Source organism: Lynx rufus, unplaced genomic scaffold (genome assembly GCF_022079265.1).
Source record: "Lynx rufus isolate CCGP_SWC_20201006 ecotype Redwood Valley unplaced genomic scaffold, mLynRuf1.p SCAF_64, whole genome shotgun sequence".
Classification (NCBI taxonomy): domain Eukaryota; kingdom Metazoa; phylum Chordata; class Mammalia; order Carnivora; family Felidae; genus Lynx; species Lynx rufus.
Window position 1 is genome coordinate 200,297 of NW_025814883.1, and position 20,724 is coordinate 221,020.

Genomic DNA, 20,724 nt, shown 5'->3' on the forward strand with positions numbered 1-20,724 from the left:
GCCTGCTACTCTTGCTTCCTAAAAGGGAAATTTAAAATTTGAAAAGAAAGATAACATCAGAGAAAACCTACTCAATACTAGGTAGAAGTCAGCATCTGACTTACAGGCTATTAAATATCTTCTTGTAAAAGGTAAGCTCATCTTTAATAATTCTTTTCCAAAAAGTCCTGCCCAATGTGCCAGATACTTCAAGAACCATTAGAAGGCCACCTGGGCTACTTGAGCAGGATCAATCATAAACATTCAAATAAAAATACAAGGACAAGGATGAGCGAGAGTTCTATTTATTTGTTATACAAACAAGAGTTTGGCCCAGTCCCCAGGAACTCAGAATTATATATTCAGAATTACGTAGCAATGACAATATGTGTGCCATCTTAAAAATAAGATTTTTTTCCCTTAATCTGTGTTTGCTTTTCAGTGTGAGCTTAAGCATCTGTGTTAATCACGCTGCTGGTGATTGCTTAATGTGTACTAAAATACTGGGGGACGTGTTGGAAACCACTAAGACAACTTGAACTACTGATATATAATAATAAATATAATCAACAGGGTCAGTAATCAGCCAAGAGGTTTTTGAACTTGTAGGGAAACTTGAATGAGGAAGACAGGAAGAAATACGCCTGGATTATGAGTTAGCTCTGTGATGGGAAGGCTTTCAGGAATAAAAGGCTAGAGCAAACTAAGGCCATATTTACAGAAATTCAGTGTCCATATCATGGGAAATAATAATCTGATCCTGGAGAACATGTTTTAAGACAAAATGTGACACATAAAAACTTTTCCAGTAATGAGTTATTAGGGTGGTAAAGAGGTCTGGAAACTGCACATTGGAGGCACAGCTAGAGGTCCTATGGTAACCCCAGAGGAAGAAGAGATAATAGGGCCACAGCTGAGCTGGTCCACAAATCTGAAACAAGAGCATGTAGACTCTGGCCCCTTGGAAGCACCTGCCCCTCTGAGGTCCCCCATGTAGGGTGGGCTGCTTTGTGGAACCCCTACGGTACTCCACGTGTAAGACATGACAGCAAGGCTTCAAAGGACATGCATCTAGTGAACCTGAGGCCACACTTGATGACTTCATCTCTGACTTAGTGAAAGAACCCTGCATGTGACAACTGGAGTTGTACCTCAGTAGGTTTTAGACGAGGCTACTTTCTATAAAAAAATGATGGTGATGATGGACGCTAGATGTCAGGATGGAAGAGGGGGACACAATGTCCTTTTCAAAAATGCTTTTTTTTTTTTTAAGTTCTTTATCATTAAAGTCTTTCGGTTTTCCAGTAACTAACTCATTCATTTATTCACTCATACATTTGTTGAGTATCTGCTGTGGGCCAAACATCAGATATGTTGGAGAGAAAGATGGAAAAATGTATGCCTGCCCCAAAGGGTTGAGTGAAGGAGATGCACATATACACACACAGCCATACAATGAGCTAGCCTGTGCTTCTGACCGCATTGGAAATGAAGTGGTCTGGTGGTTGGGGTGGTAGTGGATGTGTTTCAAACTAAGGGTGATACTTCTAGTTTTTTCTATACCTCTGGGATTAAATCAGCGCCAGAGAAAGAGCAAGGAAAAGAAAGAGTTTGAGACAAACCTCAAAGACCTTTCTCACGCTTGCTGAATTTACAGAAGAATAACGGCTAAATAAAGCATGATTAATTTGGGGGCATTAGAAGATGCATGCCATCTTGCATGCCATTAGAAGATGCATGCCATTAGAAGATGCATGCCATTAGAAGATGCATGCTGCAGTAATTTTTCAACAGATATTTACTTCCACAAGCTCCATTTGAGCATGGATAGACTGAAGACCCTTCCCTTTTCTCCTTCAGGTTCCAGGAAGTCCACAGCTTTGTGTCCGGCAGGTCTTTGCCATGGGGCCCGCTGTGTGCAGCCATGGCCAGCTGCCACTCTCTGATTCTTCTTGATGGGACCATCCAGGGAGATCCTCTGGATCTCAAGATGTTTGAAGCCACCACCTGGGTAAGATCCTGCTCTGCAGAGAACCTAAGAAGCTTCTCCAATGCCAGAGCAACACAGATTTTATCGTATTCAATACTTTCAATATAGAGGTACATGCAGTAGTGATGGACAAACTAATCTAAGTCTGTTTTCCTCATCTGTACAATTTAACTAATAACAGTATCTCCATTGTGGAGTTATTATGAGGATAAATGGAATGATGCATTTAAAAAAAATCCCTGATAGTATGCCTGGGACATTGTAGGTTAACCATATTCATACAATTATTCTATATCTTCCAACTCTTGAGACAACATAATTGCTGTATAATTATTTTCCAACTTTTGAGCAATGTCTGGTTGTAAAGTTTTCTAGAACATGGGGATTAGGAAACAGCACTGTCTCCACTGCTTAGGATAACTCATTGTTAGCAAAAGTTTTATTCCTATTAATTGAATATCGACTTTGTTTCTAAGACTGGAAGAAATAAAAAGGGAAACCGTGAAAGAGCTTTTGTTGAGATTTTGAAGTAGATTTAAGAGCAAAACGTATAGTTCAGGACCAGGTCTCTGGTTTCCCGGTTCCAGTTTTGGCCCTGCTCTGACTGCTTGACCCTGTGAAGGCATCCCTCTTGTTAAAGTGTTGGCTCCCATGACCTTAAAGCAAAAGGGTTTGCATTAGATCAGCAGTGTTCATATAAAACAAACAAACAAAATGAAATAACAGAGCTGGAATCTTTTCTCCAAAGGAAGCCTATTCAGAAACATTCTATTAAAAAACCAACAGTTGGAGTTGCTGTGGTTGACATAGAAGATAGACCCTGTGTAGTACAGGAAACGCTTGCCACAAGCCCACTCCTACTCCGGGAAGCCCTGTGCAGTTCTAGGCCTCAGTGATCCCCGCGTGCTACCCTGCTAAAGGAGACAGTCTCTAGGGTCCCTTCCAGCGCTAGTGGGATATGGCTCTGTAGCAGTCTGATGTCACTCTGCCAGTCCCCCCATTTCTTCTGGGTTACTGTTTTTCTGTATCTTTAAGTAGGAATTACAATTTCCTTTGTGAGATTATTTCAGCTGCTGGATGATATGATTACAAAGCATTTTGACATCTTTGGGTAAAAGGTTCCTTTGACTATAATTTAGGGTTATTATTACACCAATTACTGAGCGTTTACTGAACACTAGCCACGTACATCACAGTCCCTGCCCTGCCTGGCCCTGAGGACTATCGATTCAAATTAGAGAAGAAAGGGTGGGAACAGTGTCGAACTCCGGGAAAACAAAGACAGTATGGTGCTTGCCTCACACAAGCCTGCCTCTTCATGCTCACTATTTTCAAGTTAAGCTTTTCAGAAGCGGAGAATGAACCTTTATGCAGCACATTCCAACAGAGAAAGCAGGATAAATTGCATGAATAATTCAGAGGTGTCTGCCTTGCAAGTTCTGTGGCATTTCCAATGCACTCCGCGCCCCCCCCTCCACCCCGGCCCCGTGGCGAAATAAGTCTGGTTCACCTCCATCTGACTGAGGGAGGTGACACTGAGAATACATCAAGGTGGCCTGAGGATTTTCTCAAAGAGGGGGTTTGAGCGTGGTATCAGTGGACGAATAAGAACTAAATCTCTACAAAGAAATATCCCATTTGTGAAACAGGAGATGGCGGTTTCTGTGGACGATTTCCACATCAAGGGAGTGCCAGCACATGCCATGGTGGTTAAGCCCTGCAAAACAGCCAGCCAGGTAAGCCTTGCCTGCTATCCGCCCCCAAATGCCCAGACTCAAAGGGAAATTTTTGAAGGGAAAATTTTGAAGACAGACGTGTCTTCTTTGAATTCCATAGGTGAAAATTGCTAAGACCTTGCTTCCCGTATTTGCTAAAATAAGAATTGAGGGAGTAGTGAACTCTGACTAGCTAGAAGCTATGTTGGTATGTCCCTCTCCATTCCCCCTCCCTCAACCAGGTCCCGGTGGAAGGAATTGCAATCCTGCATCTGTTCCCATTCTCATCAGCACTGCAGAGGATGACAGTCATTGTCCAAGAGATGGGGGGTGACCGGCTGGCATTCATGAAAGGTGCACCGGAAAGGGTGGCCAGCTTTTGCCAGCCTGAGACAGGTAAGCGAATAGACTTGTGATTCAACAGACGGATCTGTTATTTCCAGCCCAAATGTGTCCCATCAGCACATGATCTATAAATTTAATTGCCTACTGGCCGTTGCTAATTCGGTAACCCAACTGGCATCCCAAACTCAATACTTCTCTTTCTCACTTCCTGTCTTTTCCATCTTGGTGAATGGTATTAACGAATTTCTGCCGCTACTCCCAATTTAGGACTCGGCCCTGATTCCTCCCTCTCTTTCAGAGCCTCTATTTTATCAATTGCTAATCCATGGCCCTCTCATTCCATCCACCCAGACCCTCATCACCTTTCCCCTGGATCACTTCAATGTTTGGTGAATCCTGGTCCCAGGTTCCCCTACTCTGATTCACCCTTCATACTGTGGCCAGATAGTTTTTTCCACCACATAGTATAACCGTGTTGTCACTTTCTTGCTGCTATTCTTTCGGTCACTTCCCATAGGTTCCAGGATAGTCTCAGACTCCTTTAGGATCACACATAAGTCCTTCATGATCTGGATCCTATCACACTTTCCAGATATGCCTTGCCACTCCTATCCTCTCTCCTCATGCTGCCCCCGAGCTGAACTCACTACTCAAGTCTTGCTGTCTTGTGTCTCTGTGTTTGAGCATATGATGCTCCCTTGGCCGAAATGCCTTTCCCTTCCTTCATCTACCCACTTCCCGCCAGTATGATAGAAGCACCTCGAAATGTTTCTATAGCACACAGCAATTGCTTAGATCTCATTACACTGGCAATGATCTCATTCCACTGGTTGTTACTAACCCGACAGAGATCTTTAAAGCAGGGTCTGCCGTTCAGTCTCTGTAGAGCCAATATCGGACACATACATGGTAAGTAGACTCTCAATGAATGCTTGCTGGTCAAACTGGAGAAAAAAAGAATTACACACGTTTCCCATCTTTTTTTCTTTTTTCTTTTTTTGTCCTGCTTTTTTCTCATTTCAGTTTCACTGGATCCCAACCCTGACAGTATAATTATATCTAGGGTTCTCACTGACTTATTTGTGTATCTTTTATGAGGTGTGTTTTCTTGGGAAAGAGTTGGATCTGTTTGTAAAGAATTTTTCCACCGGTACCAGCGGAATAAATGTTGCATACTAATCTTGCCTTATTTTCTGAACAGTACCAACTAGTTTTGTTAGTGAACTTCAGATTTACACGACACAGGGCTTCCGGGTCATAGCACTGGCCTACAAGAAGCTAGAAATGGATCATCACACCACTGCCTTCACCAGGTAAGTAGGGAGGATTTGATAAAGCAGAATGGGTTGCTGGGCAGTGGACTGGGCAGTGGACTGAAGAACACAGCTTGCTGGATTGGTGTGCATAAAATGTCTCTGAACTTGGTAAACAGGGATATAGTCATCCCTGTCCTGCCTCAGCCACAAAGCTGATGTGAACACTGGGAGAATTTCTGAGAAAAAGCTGTATAAGCTATAAAATATGACATGATTGTACAGCTTTGTAAAAACAGACATAGGAAAATAACCAACGTTTCAGAGAGTTTGAAATGGTGGTGACGACCCCGTTTTGAAACAAATACAAGTAGCTCATTTTTTGTTAGAGTTAGCAAATTAGTTGCTAGAAAACATAACATCTGTCTGAAAAACGATTGATAAATTTGCAACTTAATGAAACAAATGAACAGAGCTTAGACTTACACAGAATCAGAAGAGCCATTCAGGAGGTAGTTTTGAGATGTAAAAGAGGTGCCTAAAAACTAAAATGGACTCAAGTATTTATGCGCTCAAATTTGTTGTATTTTCCACCATTTATCGGCTACCTTGTTTATTTCACCTTCACTGCCATGTCCAGTACTCTGTGTCAGCTTCTGGGGGTAACACTGCTGTGGAGATAATCAGGACTTACTTTGTTATTTTGGATCTTGAATTTGGGAGGTCTAACATACTTGTGTTCAATCCTATCAGATTCAACACTCCTAGTGTCATTATATTTTGTACCACTTCCTTTAAAATAAAATTCATATGTAATTTGATCGGCACGTATTTTCTATAAAAATTGGGGCATCTGAGTGGCTCAGTTAGTTGGGTGTCCAACTTCGGCTCAGGTCATGATCTCACGGTTTGTGGGTTCAAGCCCCACGTCGGGCTCTGTGCTGACAGCTCGGAGCCTGGGGCCTGCTTCGGATTCTTTGTCTCCCTCTCTTTCTGGCCCTCCCCGACTCATACTCTGTCTCTCTCTGTCTCTCAAAAATAAATAAAAATGTAAAAAAAATAAATAAATAAAAATAAAAAAAAATAGAAATAAAGACCATGCCCTGTTATATAGTAAACATAGAAGCAAACGTGCAATTCATGACAAAAAGTCATATTTCAGTGAATGCTCAGCTGACTCCACTAAATCTAAATGAAGCGATATGTTGCTTGCCCCTGTGTGCGGAATCACTGTGCAGACTGATACAGGTGCATTTACATATTGGAGTTGCAAATACTGCCAGCAGTCTTGCTTGCTGTCAGCGAGGTGACTCTGAAATGGTTACAAACACTTGGTAAAACTGAATCAAACAGTACAATCTCTTCTCACTTTACATGGCAGTTACATTTCTGAAAAATTCAATAGAATATCAAAAGTGTGCAAAAATACTTTGTGTTTATTTGTAAAACACAGCACGGGGGAAGTATAACAATTTATATTTGTTTAATATAATATTAGTAGTATTAGATAGGCTATAATAACACAGTATACCATATAGTATAATAATAGTACATTATAAACAGTATAAGCCAGTACTGAAAGTATAAATGATTTTTTAATGTCCATGAATGGATGACCTGTAAAATATTCAAGAGGCATGTGAGATGCAGGGGAATTCTTCATGGTGCATTGGTCATTGCAGGAAATCTTGCTTGGATGCCTACAAGGTTTCCAAAATGCCTTCTAGAGGCAGCGCCTCTCCTGCTGAAAACCACCAACAGGGTCCAACTCTGTCACTTCGTGAATGGATAGTGGGGTCCAGAGGGGGAAATGGCTCATCAAAGATTACTGAGTAGTGGAGTCCTGAGGCCGGCTTAGGTTGATCCTTAAAACTCGGGCTATTACAACTCTGGGTATTTGTTGTAATTTAATTGACTCGGGCCATTAAAGTTACTCAAGTCAGAGAGCTAAGAGTGTGAACTTTGAGACTGGATCTCACATTTGAAAGAAAGAAACAAACAAACTTGGGGTCAGGTTGTGGCAGAATTGGGAATGGAACTTTGTTTCTTGAGAACCCATTGACAGATATAGATTAAGACTCTGGCTATTATGCTGCTATTTCTGATGATTATAATAAATAGTTGCATATCTACCAGTTTCAAACTCATGATTTTTGAGCTGGTGCATATAACAAAGCACTAATGGTGAAGACGGATAACCAATAAGAAATTATGAGGGCTGTGGGACCCAGGAGAGTATATTGCCTGGGCTAACAGCATTGAAATTCCAACGTTTCAAAGTCTGGCAAGATCTAAACCCTTATAGGATCCAATAGGATCTAATCTTAGGTTGTCAATTTGCCCCTCCTGTGCTAAAGCCACATCACCATACATCTATTCCTAGCTTAGTTAATTTACCAAACTTTTCTAATCCCTAATTAGAGCAGAAAATTTTTTCTAGGGTGTGCGTGCGTTTGTGTGCGTGCACGCGTGCAGAATGCTTCCAACCCTGATACTATAATTTCTTTGAGGGTTCTCAGCCCACTTTTTGCATATTTCAACCTTTAAAAACAGCCTGGATTCCAAGGACAGGAAATGTAATCTCATGGATGACAATATCCCCTTTGCATCACATTCCCCATTCTTGATTATTTTTAGATGCGTCAGGAGGAGATATACTGTCTGTTCAGGAAGCAGGAAAAGATAGCTCACTATTCCAGGTTGCAGAGCTTCAGATCCCTCAAGAGACCACTTCTTCTCTACTTCTTGATTTATATTGAAACTCATGAAAAGAAGAATCATGTAGTGTTAGGGCTAGAAGAGATCTTGGAGATCCATTAGTTTTACTACCTTCTTTTACAAAAGAAGAAGTAGATTACCAGACAGAGAAAGTGATTTGCCCATGGTCACACAGCAAAGGTAGTGGCAGAACTGGGTTAAGAACTAGTTAATATCCTGATTACTGTGCATGGAACCCTATGAAGGCCATGTGCCGGGGGAACCAGAAACATGAATGCCGGGATAGGCTGCAGACTACATCAGATGGCTGACTCTGTGGCCATTTTCTTGACCCAACCTGGTGCCTTGTGGTTGGCTTATGTCATATCTCTGAAAATAGCCAAAGCCTGAGGTTTGGATACGAGGGCCACTAGAAAGTTTGGAGGACCTCATTCAGTCATCAACTAAGTTATCCTTCAAAGAGCAGTGCAAATATCCCCTGTTCCAGGAAAGTTTCTCCAATCACTGTACCCAGAAATGATTACACCTTCCTATCTGACTCCATAGGACCATTATTTGTACCTCTTGGTACTTTTCCCAGCCTTCCATACAAACGAGGCAATCAAGTCTAATCTTTTCCTCCTGGTTAAATGTGAAATCCCCAGAATTAGGGGCTACTATAGTTTCTGTACATTCTCTCCCCCTTCTCCTTAGCCCTGTTCCTTGCTCTCATTTAGGTATTCAGTAAATGGTCATTCACTTGACAGACTGACTGGCTTTGCTTTCCATAAAAACTCTTCTGGCAGCAGAATTTCTGAAAGAGAAAATACATTTTCCTCGGCTGCTTGTCAAAGAACAAAAAATAAGGTCACATCAGGCATCAAAGCATTTCAACTAAGGGAACCCTGGCTGAGCACTTCCTCTGTTGGGCACCGCGCACGTGTTGTTGAGCCTGTCTCTGAACTAGGCAGGCTTGCCCTCAGGTTGTTGAGACAGATCAGATAACAAAGAATGGCAAGAGGTATATAAACAAACAAAATGTGTGCTACGCTGAGCTAGAGGTAAGATCCTGAGGGAGCAATTATATTTACCCCCATGGGAAGGTTTTTATGGGGACGGGCCTGTGAATTGGGCCTCGGAATAAAAACAGGCAGGGTTTCTTCAATGGCAGATCATGGTGAACTTACAACCTTTTCCGTGAAGTAAGAAAGAAAGAATGTCTCGTGGCAGTTCAGAGCAAATGTTTAGAGATGGTTGAGTACAGAACATAGCCATGGTGGCTGGTCCACCTTGTCAGGAGGTTAGGGTAGGTGAAGAATTTAGTGATAGGTAAAGCTGGAGAGATAGTTTGGAACCAGATTATGGAGAGATTTCAATGCCAGGTTCAGAAGACTGGGGAATGCCTGGGGCGAGTAGTGCAAACTGTGCCCACTTCTGACCACTCTGGTGGAGGTGTTAGCAGGGTCCTAGAAGCATGACTAACTCTAGTTGATGCCGCTGGCTGACAGGAGACCCAGCTCTGAGACGCCCATGGCAAGTAGGGCAAGGTGGGTCCTGCTGGGTGCTGCTTTCACCCATATTTCAGACAGAATTAGGCAATGCTGGTATGTTGCTCTTGTGTCTGCTAGAGGTGTCTGGGTCTCAGATAAATGAATCATGGCAGAATTTTTGGAGCTCCAACCCCAGATATACTTCCCTGCACTTAATCCTGTGGAATGTCTTGGAAATTTTACTGAGGTGGACGGGAGCCTCAGAAGCCCCTCTTCTTTCCAGAAACATTCATACTGTATGCAGAAGAACAATGCTCTCCGCTGAGGGAGGAAGAGAGGGAGGAGCTTGGCTTTGAAATAGGGGCTCTTTTGGTGTGCCTGGGTGGCTCAGTTGGTTAAGCATCTGACTCTTGGTTTTGGCTCAATCATGATCTCAAAGTTTGTGAGTTTGAGTCCCACATCAGGCTCTGCATTGGCAGTGCAGAGCCTGCTTGGGGTCCTCTCTCTCTCCTCTCCCCCACCCCCTACCGCCCCACTTGTGCTGTCTCTCTCAAAATAAATAAACTAAATAAATACATAAATAAAAATAAAAGAGGGGCTGTTTTTTGAGTCTGAGAACTCCTGGGGCTAAAATAATATTGCTTATAGGCTTGGATTCAGGAGAGACTAGCATTTTTTTTATTGTTCTTGAGTCTCACTTTTCTTTCTTTTTTTTTTTTTTTAATTTTTTTTTATATGAAGTTTATTGACAAATTGGTTTCCATACAACACCCAGTGCTCATCCCAAAAGGTGCCCTCCTCAATACCCATCACCCACCCGCCCCTCCCTCCCACCCCCCATCAACCCTCAGTTTGTTCTCAGTTTTTAAGTCTCTTATATTTTGGCTCTCTCCTACTCTAACCTCTTTTTTTTTTTTTTCCTTCCCCTCCCCCGTGGGTTCCTGTTAAGTTTCTCAGGATCCACATAAGAGTGAAACCATATGGTATCTGTCTTTCTCTGTATGGCTTATTTCACTTAGCATCACACTCTCCAGTTCCATCCACGTTGCTACAAAAGGCCATATTTCATTTTTTCTCATTGCCACGTAGTATTCCATTGTGTATATAAACCACAATTTCTTTATCCATTCATCAGTTGATAGACATTTAGGCTCTTTCCATAATTTGGCTATTGTTGAGAGTGCTGCTATGAACATTGGGGTACAAGTGCCCCTATGCATCAGTACTCCTGTATCCCTTGGGTAGATTCCTAGCAGCGCTATTGCTGGGTCATAGGGTAGGTCTATTTTTAATTTTCTGAGGAACCTCCACACTGCTTTCCAGAGCGGCTGCACCAATTTGCATTCCTACCAACAGTGCAGGAGGGTTCCCGTTTCTCCACATCCTCTCCAGCATCTATAGTCTCCTGATTTGTTCATTTTGGCCACTCTGACTGGCGTGAGGTGATACCTGAGTGTGGTTTTGATTTGTATTTCCCTGATAAGGAGCGACGCTGAACATCTTTTCATGTGCCTGTTGGCCATCTGGATGTCTTCTTTAGAGAAGTGTCTATTCATGTTTTCTGCCCATTTCTTCACTGGGTTATTTGTTTTTCGTGTGTGGAGTTTGGTGAGCTCTTTATAGATTTTAGATACTAGCCCTTTGTCCGATATGTCATTTGCAAATATCTTTTCCCATTCCGTTGGTTGCCTTTTAGTTTTGTTGGTTGTTTCCTTTGCTGTGCAGAAGCTTTTTATCTTCATAAGGTCCCAGTAATTCACTTTTGCTTTTAATTCCCTTGCCTTTGGGGATGTGTCGAGTAAGAGATTGCTACGGCTGAGGTCAGAGAGGTCTTTTCCTGCTTTCTCCTCTAAGGTTCTGATGGTTTCCTGTCTCACATTTAGGTCCTTTATCCATTTTGAGTTTATTTTTGTAAATGGTGTGAGAAAGTGGTCTAGTTTCAACCTTCTGCATGTTGCTGTCCAGTTCTCCCAGCACCATTTGTTAAAGAGGCTGTCTTTTTTCCATTGGATGTTCTTTCCTGCTTTGTCAAAGATGAGTTGGCCATATGTTTGTGGGTCTAGTTCTGGGGTTTCTATTCTATTCCATTGGTCTGTGTGTCTGTTTTTGTGCCAATACCATGCTGTCTTGATGATGACAGCTTTGTAGTAGAGGCTGAAGTCTGGGATTGTGATGCCTCCTGCTTTGGTCTTCTTCTTCAAAATTCCTTTGGCTATTCGGGGCCTTTTGTGGTTCCATATGAATTTTAGGATTGCTTGTTCTAGTTTCGAGAAGAATGCTGGTGCAATTTTGATTGGGATTGCATTGAATGTGTAGATAGCTTTGGGTAGTATTGACATTTTGACAATATTTATTTTTCCAATCCATGAGCAGGGAATGTCTTTCCATTTCTTTAAATCTTCTTCAATTACCTTCATAAGCTTTCTATAGTTTTCAGCATACAGATCCTTTACATCTTTGGTTAGATTTATTCCTAGGTATTTTATGCTTCTTGGTGCAATTGTGAATGGGATCAGTTTCTTTATTTGTCTTTCTGTTGCTTCATTGTTAGTGTATAAGAATGCAACTGATTTCTGTACATTGATTTTGTATCCTGCAACTTTGCTGAATTCATGTATCAGTTCTAGCAGACTTTTGGTGGAGTCTATCGGATTTTCCATGTATAATATCATGTCATCTGCAAAAAGCGAAAGCTTGACTTCATCTTTGCCAATTTTGATGCCTTTGATTTCCTTTTGTTGTCTGATTGCTGATGCTAGAACTTCCAGCACTATGTTAAACAACAACGGTGAGAGTGGGCATCCCTGTCGTGTTCCTGATCTCAGGGAAAAAGCTCTCAGTTTTTCCCCGTTGAGGATGATGTTAGCTGTGGGCTTTTCATAAATGGCTTTTATGATCTTTAAGTATGTTCCTTCTATCCCGACTTTCTCAAGGGTTTTTATTAAGAAAGGGTGCTGGATTTTGTCAAAGGCCTTTTCTGCATCGATTGACAGGATCATATGGTTCTTCTCTTTTTTTTTGTTAATGTGATGTATCACGTTGATTGATTTGCGAATGTTGAACCAGCCCTGCATCCCAGGAATGAATCCCACTTGATCATGGTGAATAATTCTTTTTATATGCTGTTGAATTCGATTTGCTAGTATCTTATTGAGAATTTTGACATCCATATTCATCAGGGATATTGGCCTGTAGTTCTCTTTTTTTACTGGGTCTCTGTCTGGTTTAGGAATCAAAGTAATACTGGCTTCATAGAATGAGTCTGGAAGTTTTCCTTCCCTTTCTATTTCTTGGAATAGCTTGAGAAGGATAGGTATTATCTCTGCTTTAAACGTCTGGTAGAACTCCCCTGGGAAGCCATCTGGTCCTGGACTCTTATTTGTTGGGAGATTTTTGATAACCGATTCAATTTCTTCGCTGGTTATGGGTCTGTTCAAGCTTTCTATTTCCTCCTGATTGAGTTTTGGAAGAGTGTGGGTGTTTAGGAATTTGTCCATTTCTTCCAGGTTGTCCAATTTGTTGGCATATAATTTTTCATAGTATTCCCTGATAATTGTTTGTATCTCTGAGGGATTGGTTGTAATAATTCCATTTTCATTCATGAGTTTATCTATTTGGGTCATCTCCCTTTTCTTTTTGAGAAGCCTGGCTAGAGGTTTGTCAATTTTGTTTATTTTTTCAAAAAACCAACTCTTGGTTTCGTTGATCTGCTCTACAGTTTTTTTAGATTCTATATTGTTTATTTCTGCTCTGATCTTTATTATTTCTCTTCTTCTGCTAGGTTTAGGCTGCCTTTGCTGTTCTGCTTCTATTTCCTTTAGGTGTGCTGTTAGATTTTGTATTTGGGATTTTTCTTGTTTCTTGAGATAGGCCTGGATTGCAATGTATTTTCCTCTCAGGACTGCCTTCGCTGCGTCCCAAAGCGTTTGGATTGTTGTATTTTCATTTTCGTTTGTTTCCATATATTTTTTGATTTCTTCTCTAATTGCCTGGTTGACCCACTCATTCGTTAGTAGGGTGTTCTTTAACCTCCATGCTTTTGGAGGTTTTCCAGACTTTTTCCTGTGGTTGATTTCAAGCTTCATAGCATTGTGGTCTGAAAGTATGCATGGTATAATTTCAATTCTTGTAAACTTATGAAGGGCTGTTTTGTGACCCAGTATATGATCTATCTTGGAGAATGTTCCATGTGCACTCGAGAAGAAAGTATATTCTGTTGCTTTGGGATGCAGAGTTCTAAATATATCTGTCAAGTCCATCTGATCCAGTGTCTCATTCAGGGCCCTTGTTTCTTTATTGACCGTGTGTCTAGATGATCTATCCATTTCTGTAAGTGGGGTGTTAAAGTCCCCTGCAATTACCACATTCTTATCAATAAGGTTGCTTCTGTTTATGAGTAATTGTTTTATATATTTGGGGGCTCCGGTATTCGGCGCATAGACATTTATAATTGTTAGCTCTTCCTGATGGATAGACCCTGTAACTATTATATAATGTCCTTCTTCATCTCTTGTTACAGCCTTTAATTTAAAGTCTAGTTTGTCTGATATAAGTATGGCTACTCCAGCTTTCTTCTGGCTTCCAGTAGCATGATAAATAGTTCTCCATCCCCTCACTCTGAATCTAAAGGTGTCCTCAGGTCTAAAATGAGTCTCTTGTAGACAGCAAATAGATGGGTCTTGTTTTTTTATCCATTCTGATACCCTATGTCTTTTGGTTGGCGCATTTAATCCATTTACATTCAGTGTTATTATAGAAAGATACGGGTTTAGAGTCATTGTGATGTCTGTATGTTTTATGCTTGTAGTGATGTCTCTGGTACTTTGTCTCACAGGGTCCCCCTTAGGATCTCTTGTAGGGCTGGTTTCGTGGTGACAAATTCCTTCAGTTTTTGTTTGTTTGGGAAGACCTTTATCTCTCCTTCTATTCTAAATGACAGACTTGCTGGATAAAGGATTCTCGGCTGCATATTTTTGCTGTCTAGCACCCTGAAAATCTCGTGCCAATTCTTTCTGGCCTGCCAAGTTTCAAAAGAGAGATCAGTCACGAGTCTTATAGGTCTCCCTTTATATGTGAGGGCACGTTTACCCCTTGCTGCTTTCAGAATTTTCTCTTTATCCTTGTATTTTGCCAGTTTCACTATGATATGTCGTGCAGAAGATCGATTCAAGTTACGTCTGAAGGGAGTTCTCTGTGCCTCTTGGATTTCAATGCCTTTTTCCTTCCCCAGTTCAGGGAAGTTCTCAGCTATTATTTCTTCAAGTACCCCTTCAGCACCTTTCCCTCTCTCTTCCTCCTCTGGGATACCAATTATGCGTATATTATTTCTTTTTAGTGTATCACTTAGTTCTCTAATTTTCCCCTCATACTCCTGGATTTTTTTATCTCTCTTTTTCTCAGCTTCCTCTTTTTCCATAACTTTATCTTCTAGTTCACCTATTCTCTCCTCTGCCTCTTCCATCCGAGCCGTGGTGGTTTGCATTTTGTTTTGCATTTCCTTTAAAGCGTTTTTCAGCTCCTCGTGACTGTTCCTTAGTCCCCTGATGTCTGTAGCAAGAGATTCTCTGCTGTCCTGTATGCTGTTTTCCAGCCCAGCGATTAATTTTATGACTATTATTCTAAATTCACTTTCTGTTATATTATTTAAATCCTTTTTGATCAGCTCATTAGCTGTTGTTATTTCCTGGAGATTCTTCTGAGGGGAATTCTTCCGCTTGGTCATTTTGGATAGTCCCTGGTGTGGTGAGGGCCTGCAGGGCACTTCCCCTGTGCTGTGGTGTATAACTGGAGTTGGTGGGTGGGGCCGCAGTCCGACCTGATGTCTGCCCCCAGCCCACCGCTGGGGCCACAGTCAGACTGGTGTGTGCCTTCTCTTCCCCTCTCCTAGGGGCGGGATTCACTGTGGGGTGGCGTGGCCCGTCTGGGCTACTTGCACACTGCCAGGCTTGTGATGCTGGGGATCTGGCGTATTAGCTGGGGTGGGAAGGCAAGGTGCACGGCGGCAGGGGGGGCAGGCTTAGCTCGCTTCTCCTTAGGTGATCCACTTCAGGAGGGGCCCTGTGGCAGCCAGAGGGAGTCAGATCCGCTGCCGGAGGTTTGGCTCCGCAGAAGCACAGAGTTGGGTGTTCGCGCGGAGCGAGCAATTTCCCTGGCCGGAGCCGGTTCCCTTTGGGATTTTGGCTGGGGGATGGGCGGGGGAGATGGCGCTGGCTAGCGCCTTTGTTCCCCGCCAAACTGAGCTCTGTCGTCCGGGGGCTCCGCAGCTCACCCTCCCTTTGTCCTCCAGCCTTCCCGCTTTCCGAGCAGAGCTGTTAACTTATGACCTCCCAGACGCTAAGTCGCGCTTGCTGTCGGAACACAGTCCGTCAGGCCCCTCCGCTTTTGCAAGCCGGACTCGGGGGCTCTGCTTGGCCGGCGAGCCGCCCCTCCGCCCCGGCTCCCTCCCGCCAGTCCGTGGAGCGCGCACCGCCTCGCCGCCCTTCCTACCCTCTTCCGTGGGCCTCTCGTCTGCACTTGGGTCCGGTGACTCTGTTCTGCTAATCCTCTGGCGGTTTTCTGGGTTATTTAGGCAGGTGTAGGTGGAATCTAAGTGATCAGCAGGACGCGCGGTGAGCCCAGCGTCCTCCTACGCCGCCATCTTCCCAGAATCCGAGTCTCACTTACTTTTCATGTTTCCATTCTAGAATACCTCTCTGGGGGTTGCTAACAGGTGAGGTGTTGGAAACCAGACTAACCACAGCAGAAAGAAGACTTGGGGTCATTTAGTTCATTCTCTAGGAAGGTCAAAGCAAGTCTTTTGTTTAATAAATACTCTCTCTTCCAATTGATTCAGTCAGAGCAAATGTCTCAGTATTCTTCATGTCCCTTCCTGTCTTCTTTCTGCATATTTACTGGCACATATTCGGTGTTTAAGGAATGGTGCTTAAGTGGGTGAATGGGAACCACTTCTGATAGGATCATATTTGCCTTTGCTTTGGTTTTGCTTCCCCTAAGAAAGACCACATTGTGCTATTTCTTTTTTTTTAATTTATTAATTTTGAGAGAAAGAGAGAACCAGCAGAGGAGGGGGTGACAGAAAGGGAGAGAGAGAATCCCAAGCAGGTTCCATGCCATCAGTGTGGAGCCCAACGTGGGGCTCAATCTCATGAACCATGAGATAATGACTTGAGCCAAAGTCAAGAGTCGGATGTTTGACTGAGCCACCCGGGCGCCCCCATATTGTGTTATTTCTGTTCAATTATATATATGTTTCCAGGGACAAAGTAGAATCAGACCTGATATTTCTGGGATTGCTCATCTTGGAGAATCGGTTGAAAGAAGAAACAAAACCAGTTCTGGAAGAGCTCATCTCTGCCCGGATAAGGACTGTAATGATCACAGGTATATAACAAAGTTGTACATGGAAACAGAAAGAATTTGATGTGGAAATAGACAAGATCCATTCATTTCACAAAGACTGTTGACTACCTACTGTGGGTGGGACACCATTCTAGGTGTTGGAGATCTGCAACAGAAAGGGCAAAATTACTGCTCTCACCAAGTTTCTATCCAGGTGGGATGAGATAGAAAATCAATCAGTTGATCAAACAAGCAGCTGGCAATAAGAGTTATGAGGCACATAAAACAAAACAGGGTGATGTCTTAACTGGCTACTTTATATGCGGTGTCCTCTCTGAGAAAGGCCATTTGAAATAACCACTGACTGACAAGAAGACGTGGGTCAGGCACAGATGACAAGTTTTGTTAAATGTTAGTAGGAAGAGAAATGCTTAGTCAGCATGGTGTGTAAACTACCCTGAAGGCCCATTTATTATTCTGGTGGTAAAACAAAAACAAAAACAAAAACAAAAACAAAAACAAAACAAACACAAAAACAAAAAACTGTCCCCTGTGCTTCTTTCAAACCCCAAATCAAGGGAGTGGTGAGAAAGGATCATGCAAGAAAAGTGTGTGAAATTTCTTAATGAATGCTTCTTAGTGGAGAATAGATCATTTCTTCATGTGTTCAAATTTAAGTGTGTGCCTTTCTTTCTCTGCTTTCCAGTCAGGTGCATTGAACTCTGATAGTTGTGTCGCCAAGGTACACTATTTCCCCACCAGAGCCCTTATTCCCCAGCCCATTTCCCCTGAATCCAGCTTCACTGTGGGAAGCTCTAAGATACTTCTACTTTCTCCTCTGTACCTCCCATCCCCCATTCTACCCCCACAATACAAGAGACTTAGATTTCCCTTTTACCTTCTTCCTTTTTAGTCCCTCAATCCAACTTGTAGGTATTGCTGAGCTAATTTACTACTTAGAATTGCCCTTACATCATGACACGTCTGTTTCAAAAAATCTTTATTTAGCACTTATTTTACACATTTCCATAATCTATCCTTAGTATTGAGATTTAGGTAGAAATAAGGACGCATCACTCTGTACCCCGCTTCTTCACTTCTTCACTCATATTGGAATTTCTGTTCTGTTTCTTTGCTTGCTGGGTTAAATTTTTCTTCTCAAGGTTTGTCCTTGGATAGGATAGAAGGATGTTATGCTCTCTAATTTCTTACATACCCTGGAGTATCTTTCTTGGCTCTGACAGGTGAATGCCCTCTTGTCTGGGTGTAGGATTTGGGGGTTAGAGTCCTGTTTTTTCCTTAATGATCTCTAGGTGTTATTACAAGTCCAATGCCAGTCCACTGTAGGTAATTTGTTCTCTTCTGTATATTGTCCTTTTCTTCAACTTTGGAGTTTACAAATACTGCCAGAGTATGTCTATATGTTTGTCTTTTTGTCCCATTGATTTCATTAATTAATTAAAAGTAAACACTTTTAATCTATCTTCTTCCTGTCAGGGAAAGTTCTTCTATTGTTCATTTAATTATGGCCTTTGCTCTGTCTCTTCCTTTTTCCCTTCTGGAATTTCTGTTATTCACATGATAGGCTTTCTGGATTTATCTTCTCTGTCTCTTATCTTTTTTCTTGTTATTCTCATATTTTTATAATTTGCCTCCATGTTTTAAGATTTTTTTTGCATCCAGTTTTTCCAAACCATAAACTCAGGTTCCAAAGATGACCATTATCTCCTTCAAATTACCCCTTAGTGTTGAGATCTGAAATCACGTTTTGGGGTGGGAATAGCTCTAGAAAACCTTTTTTAAGGGTGAGGGGGCGTTAGAGGAGAAGGGCTACATTTGAGTTTTCTTCAGTGCACTTATTATTTTTAATGAGATGATGCAAAGTTTTTTTTTTTAATGTGTATTTATTTTTGAAAGAGAGAGAAAGAGAGCGTGCGAGCAGGCGTGGGAGGGGCAGAGAGTGAGGGAAACACAGAATCTGAAGCAGGCTCCAGGCTCTGAGCTATCAGCACAGAGCCTGAGGTAGGGCTTGAACCCACAAACCGTGGTGAGATCATGACCTGAGATGAAGTCGGACGCTTGACAGATTGAGCCCCGCAAGGCTCCCGGAGTTACTGCAGGTTTTATCTATCTCCAACAACTGCTCTATTTTGTCTGTCATATGTTGTTCTGGTTGTTCTGCCTCATATTTTCCTGTCTAGCTTCTGAGACTTCTAAAATAGGTTGTTATATTCTCTGTCAGATGACTGAGGCTCAGGCGTGGAACTTCTCAGGTAGTGGATGGCAAAAGTGTCCTGTGCTGCAAAGCAGCCCAACTATTGGTGACCTGCTGAGGCATTGTGGACACTTCTTAGCTCTCAGGGCTCTGGCCTCAGGGTAGAGAAACTCCTGCCCACCGTTAGCTCTTCTGGGTTTCCTCATACGTACTTTGGTAGAGACCTGAAGAAAGCTATGTTAGGGATAGGCAGTCAGATGTTATTTATTGTTCAGTGGTTGCTCTAGGAATCACATCTGGACCTACCCTATCAAGAAGGCTTACAACCATGAGCGTCCTTTGCCTTCTCTCCTTTATGTTATGGTTGTCGCGTATATGACAATGAAACCCCCACCATACCATGTTAAGGTTTTCACTTTCAATAGGCATGAGTTACACACAAATGGAAGAAAAATAGACTTTTATATTTACCCAGATCTTCATTATTTCTGTTGCTATGTTTTTATTCCTAATGTTAGAAGTTTCCCTCTGGTGTCCTTTCCTTTCAGCCTAAAGAACTGTTAGCATTTCTTTTTGAGTATGTCTGCTAGCAACAAATTATCTTAGTTTCCCTTCCTCTAAGAATGTCTTATCTCTCCTTCCTTTCTGAAGGGTACTTTCAGAGCTTCACAGTTCTTTCTTCAGCACTTCAAAGATATTTCACTGTCATTTTGCCTCCATGTTTTTTGATGACAAATCTGTAATAATTTGAATAATCGTTCCCTAATATATAATGTATTATTTTCTCTTGTCGTTTCTAAGGTATTTTCTTTATCTTTGTTTTTAGAAGTTTGATTGTAATGTTTCTGGGTATGGTTCTCATTGAGTTTATCTTACTGGGATTCGCTGGGCTTCTTAAATCTATGAATTTAAATCTTTTACCGTATCTGGGAACTTATCTGCTTTATGTCTTCAAAATATTTTTTCCTGTTTTGATTCCTTTCTCCTTTCCTTCCTGGACTCTAATCACATGACTGTTGTCATTCTCCAGTCTCTGTTCTTTTGTTTTTTTAATTTTCTCTCCGTTTTTCAGATTGTATAATTTCTACTTACCTATCTTCAAATTCACTGCCTCCTTCTCCTGTCACCTCTATTCGGCTTTTGAGAGCATCCAGGGAATTTTTTATTTCAGTTATTATATTGTTCAATTCTAAAGCAGTCATTTGGTTCTTATTTATAGAGTATATATATATATATATATTCTCTTAAGAACTTCTATCTTGTCATTTATTTTAAGAGTGGTAACCTTTACCTCATGGAGGAAGCTTATAACAGCTGCTTTAAGAACATGGGTAATTCTAGCATCTGGGTCATCCTGGTACAAGCAATGGTTGATTGTCTTTTCTTTTCTTGAGAATTGACCACATTTTCCAGGTGTTTTGTATGTTGACTTTCTTGAACATTTAAAATATTATAGTGTGAGATTTCGGATCTTGTTAAAATCCCCTGGAGAATGGTGAGGGTGATTTTTGTTTGTTTGAGCAAGCAAAACTCTAGGACATGGGAGGTGATTCATATCATAGTTCAATTCTTGAGGCTTCTACTCTCCTTCCCTGGGTTTGTTCTGCACATTCACAGCTCTGGGTTGAGTTCACCCAGTAAGTTAGTCTGGTTGTCTAGCTGTCTCCTTTCCAGGGTCTGCCCCATAGTTCTTCAGCCTTCA

General features: G+C 41.9%; 1 protein-coding gene across 1 annotated transcript in view; it reads left to right on the plus strand.

Moving 5' to 3' along the window:
* The window catches only part of LOC124500932 (probable cation-transporting ATPase 13A4), a gene marked incomplete at its 3' end in the record, with an annotated part of 69,721 nt that overhangs the window by 26,511 nt on the left and 22,486 nt on the right, over positions 1-20,724 (plus strand). Inside the window, exons 8-12 of the mRNA XM_047064795.1 lie at positions 1,840-1,990; positions 3,619-3,705; positions 3,927-4,080; positions 5,231-5,342; positions 16,725-16,849. Coding sequence (XP_046920751.1) covers positions 1,840-1,990; positions 3,619-3,705; positions 3,927-4,080; positions 5,231-5,342; positions 16,725-16,849 — 629 coding nt within the window. The remainder of the gene's footprint in view (positions 1-1,839; positions 1,991-3,618; positions 3,706-3,926; positions 4,081-5,230; positions 5,343-16,724; positions 16,850-20,724) is intronic.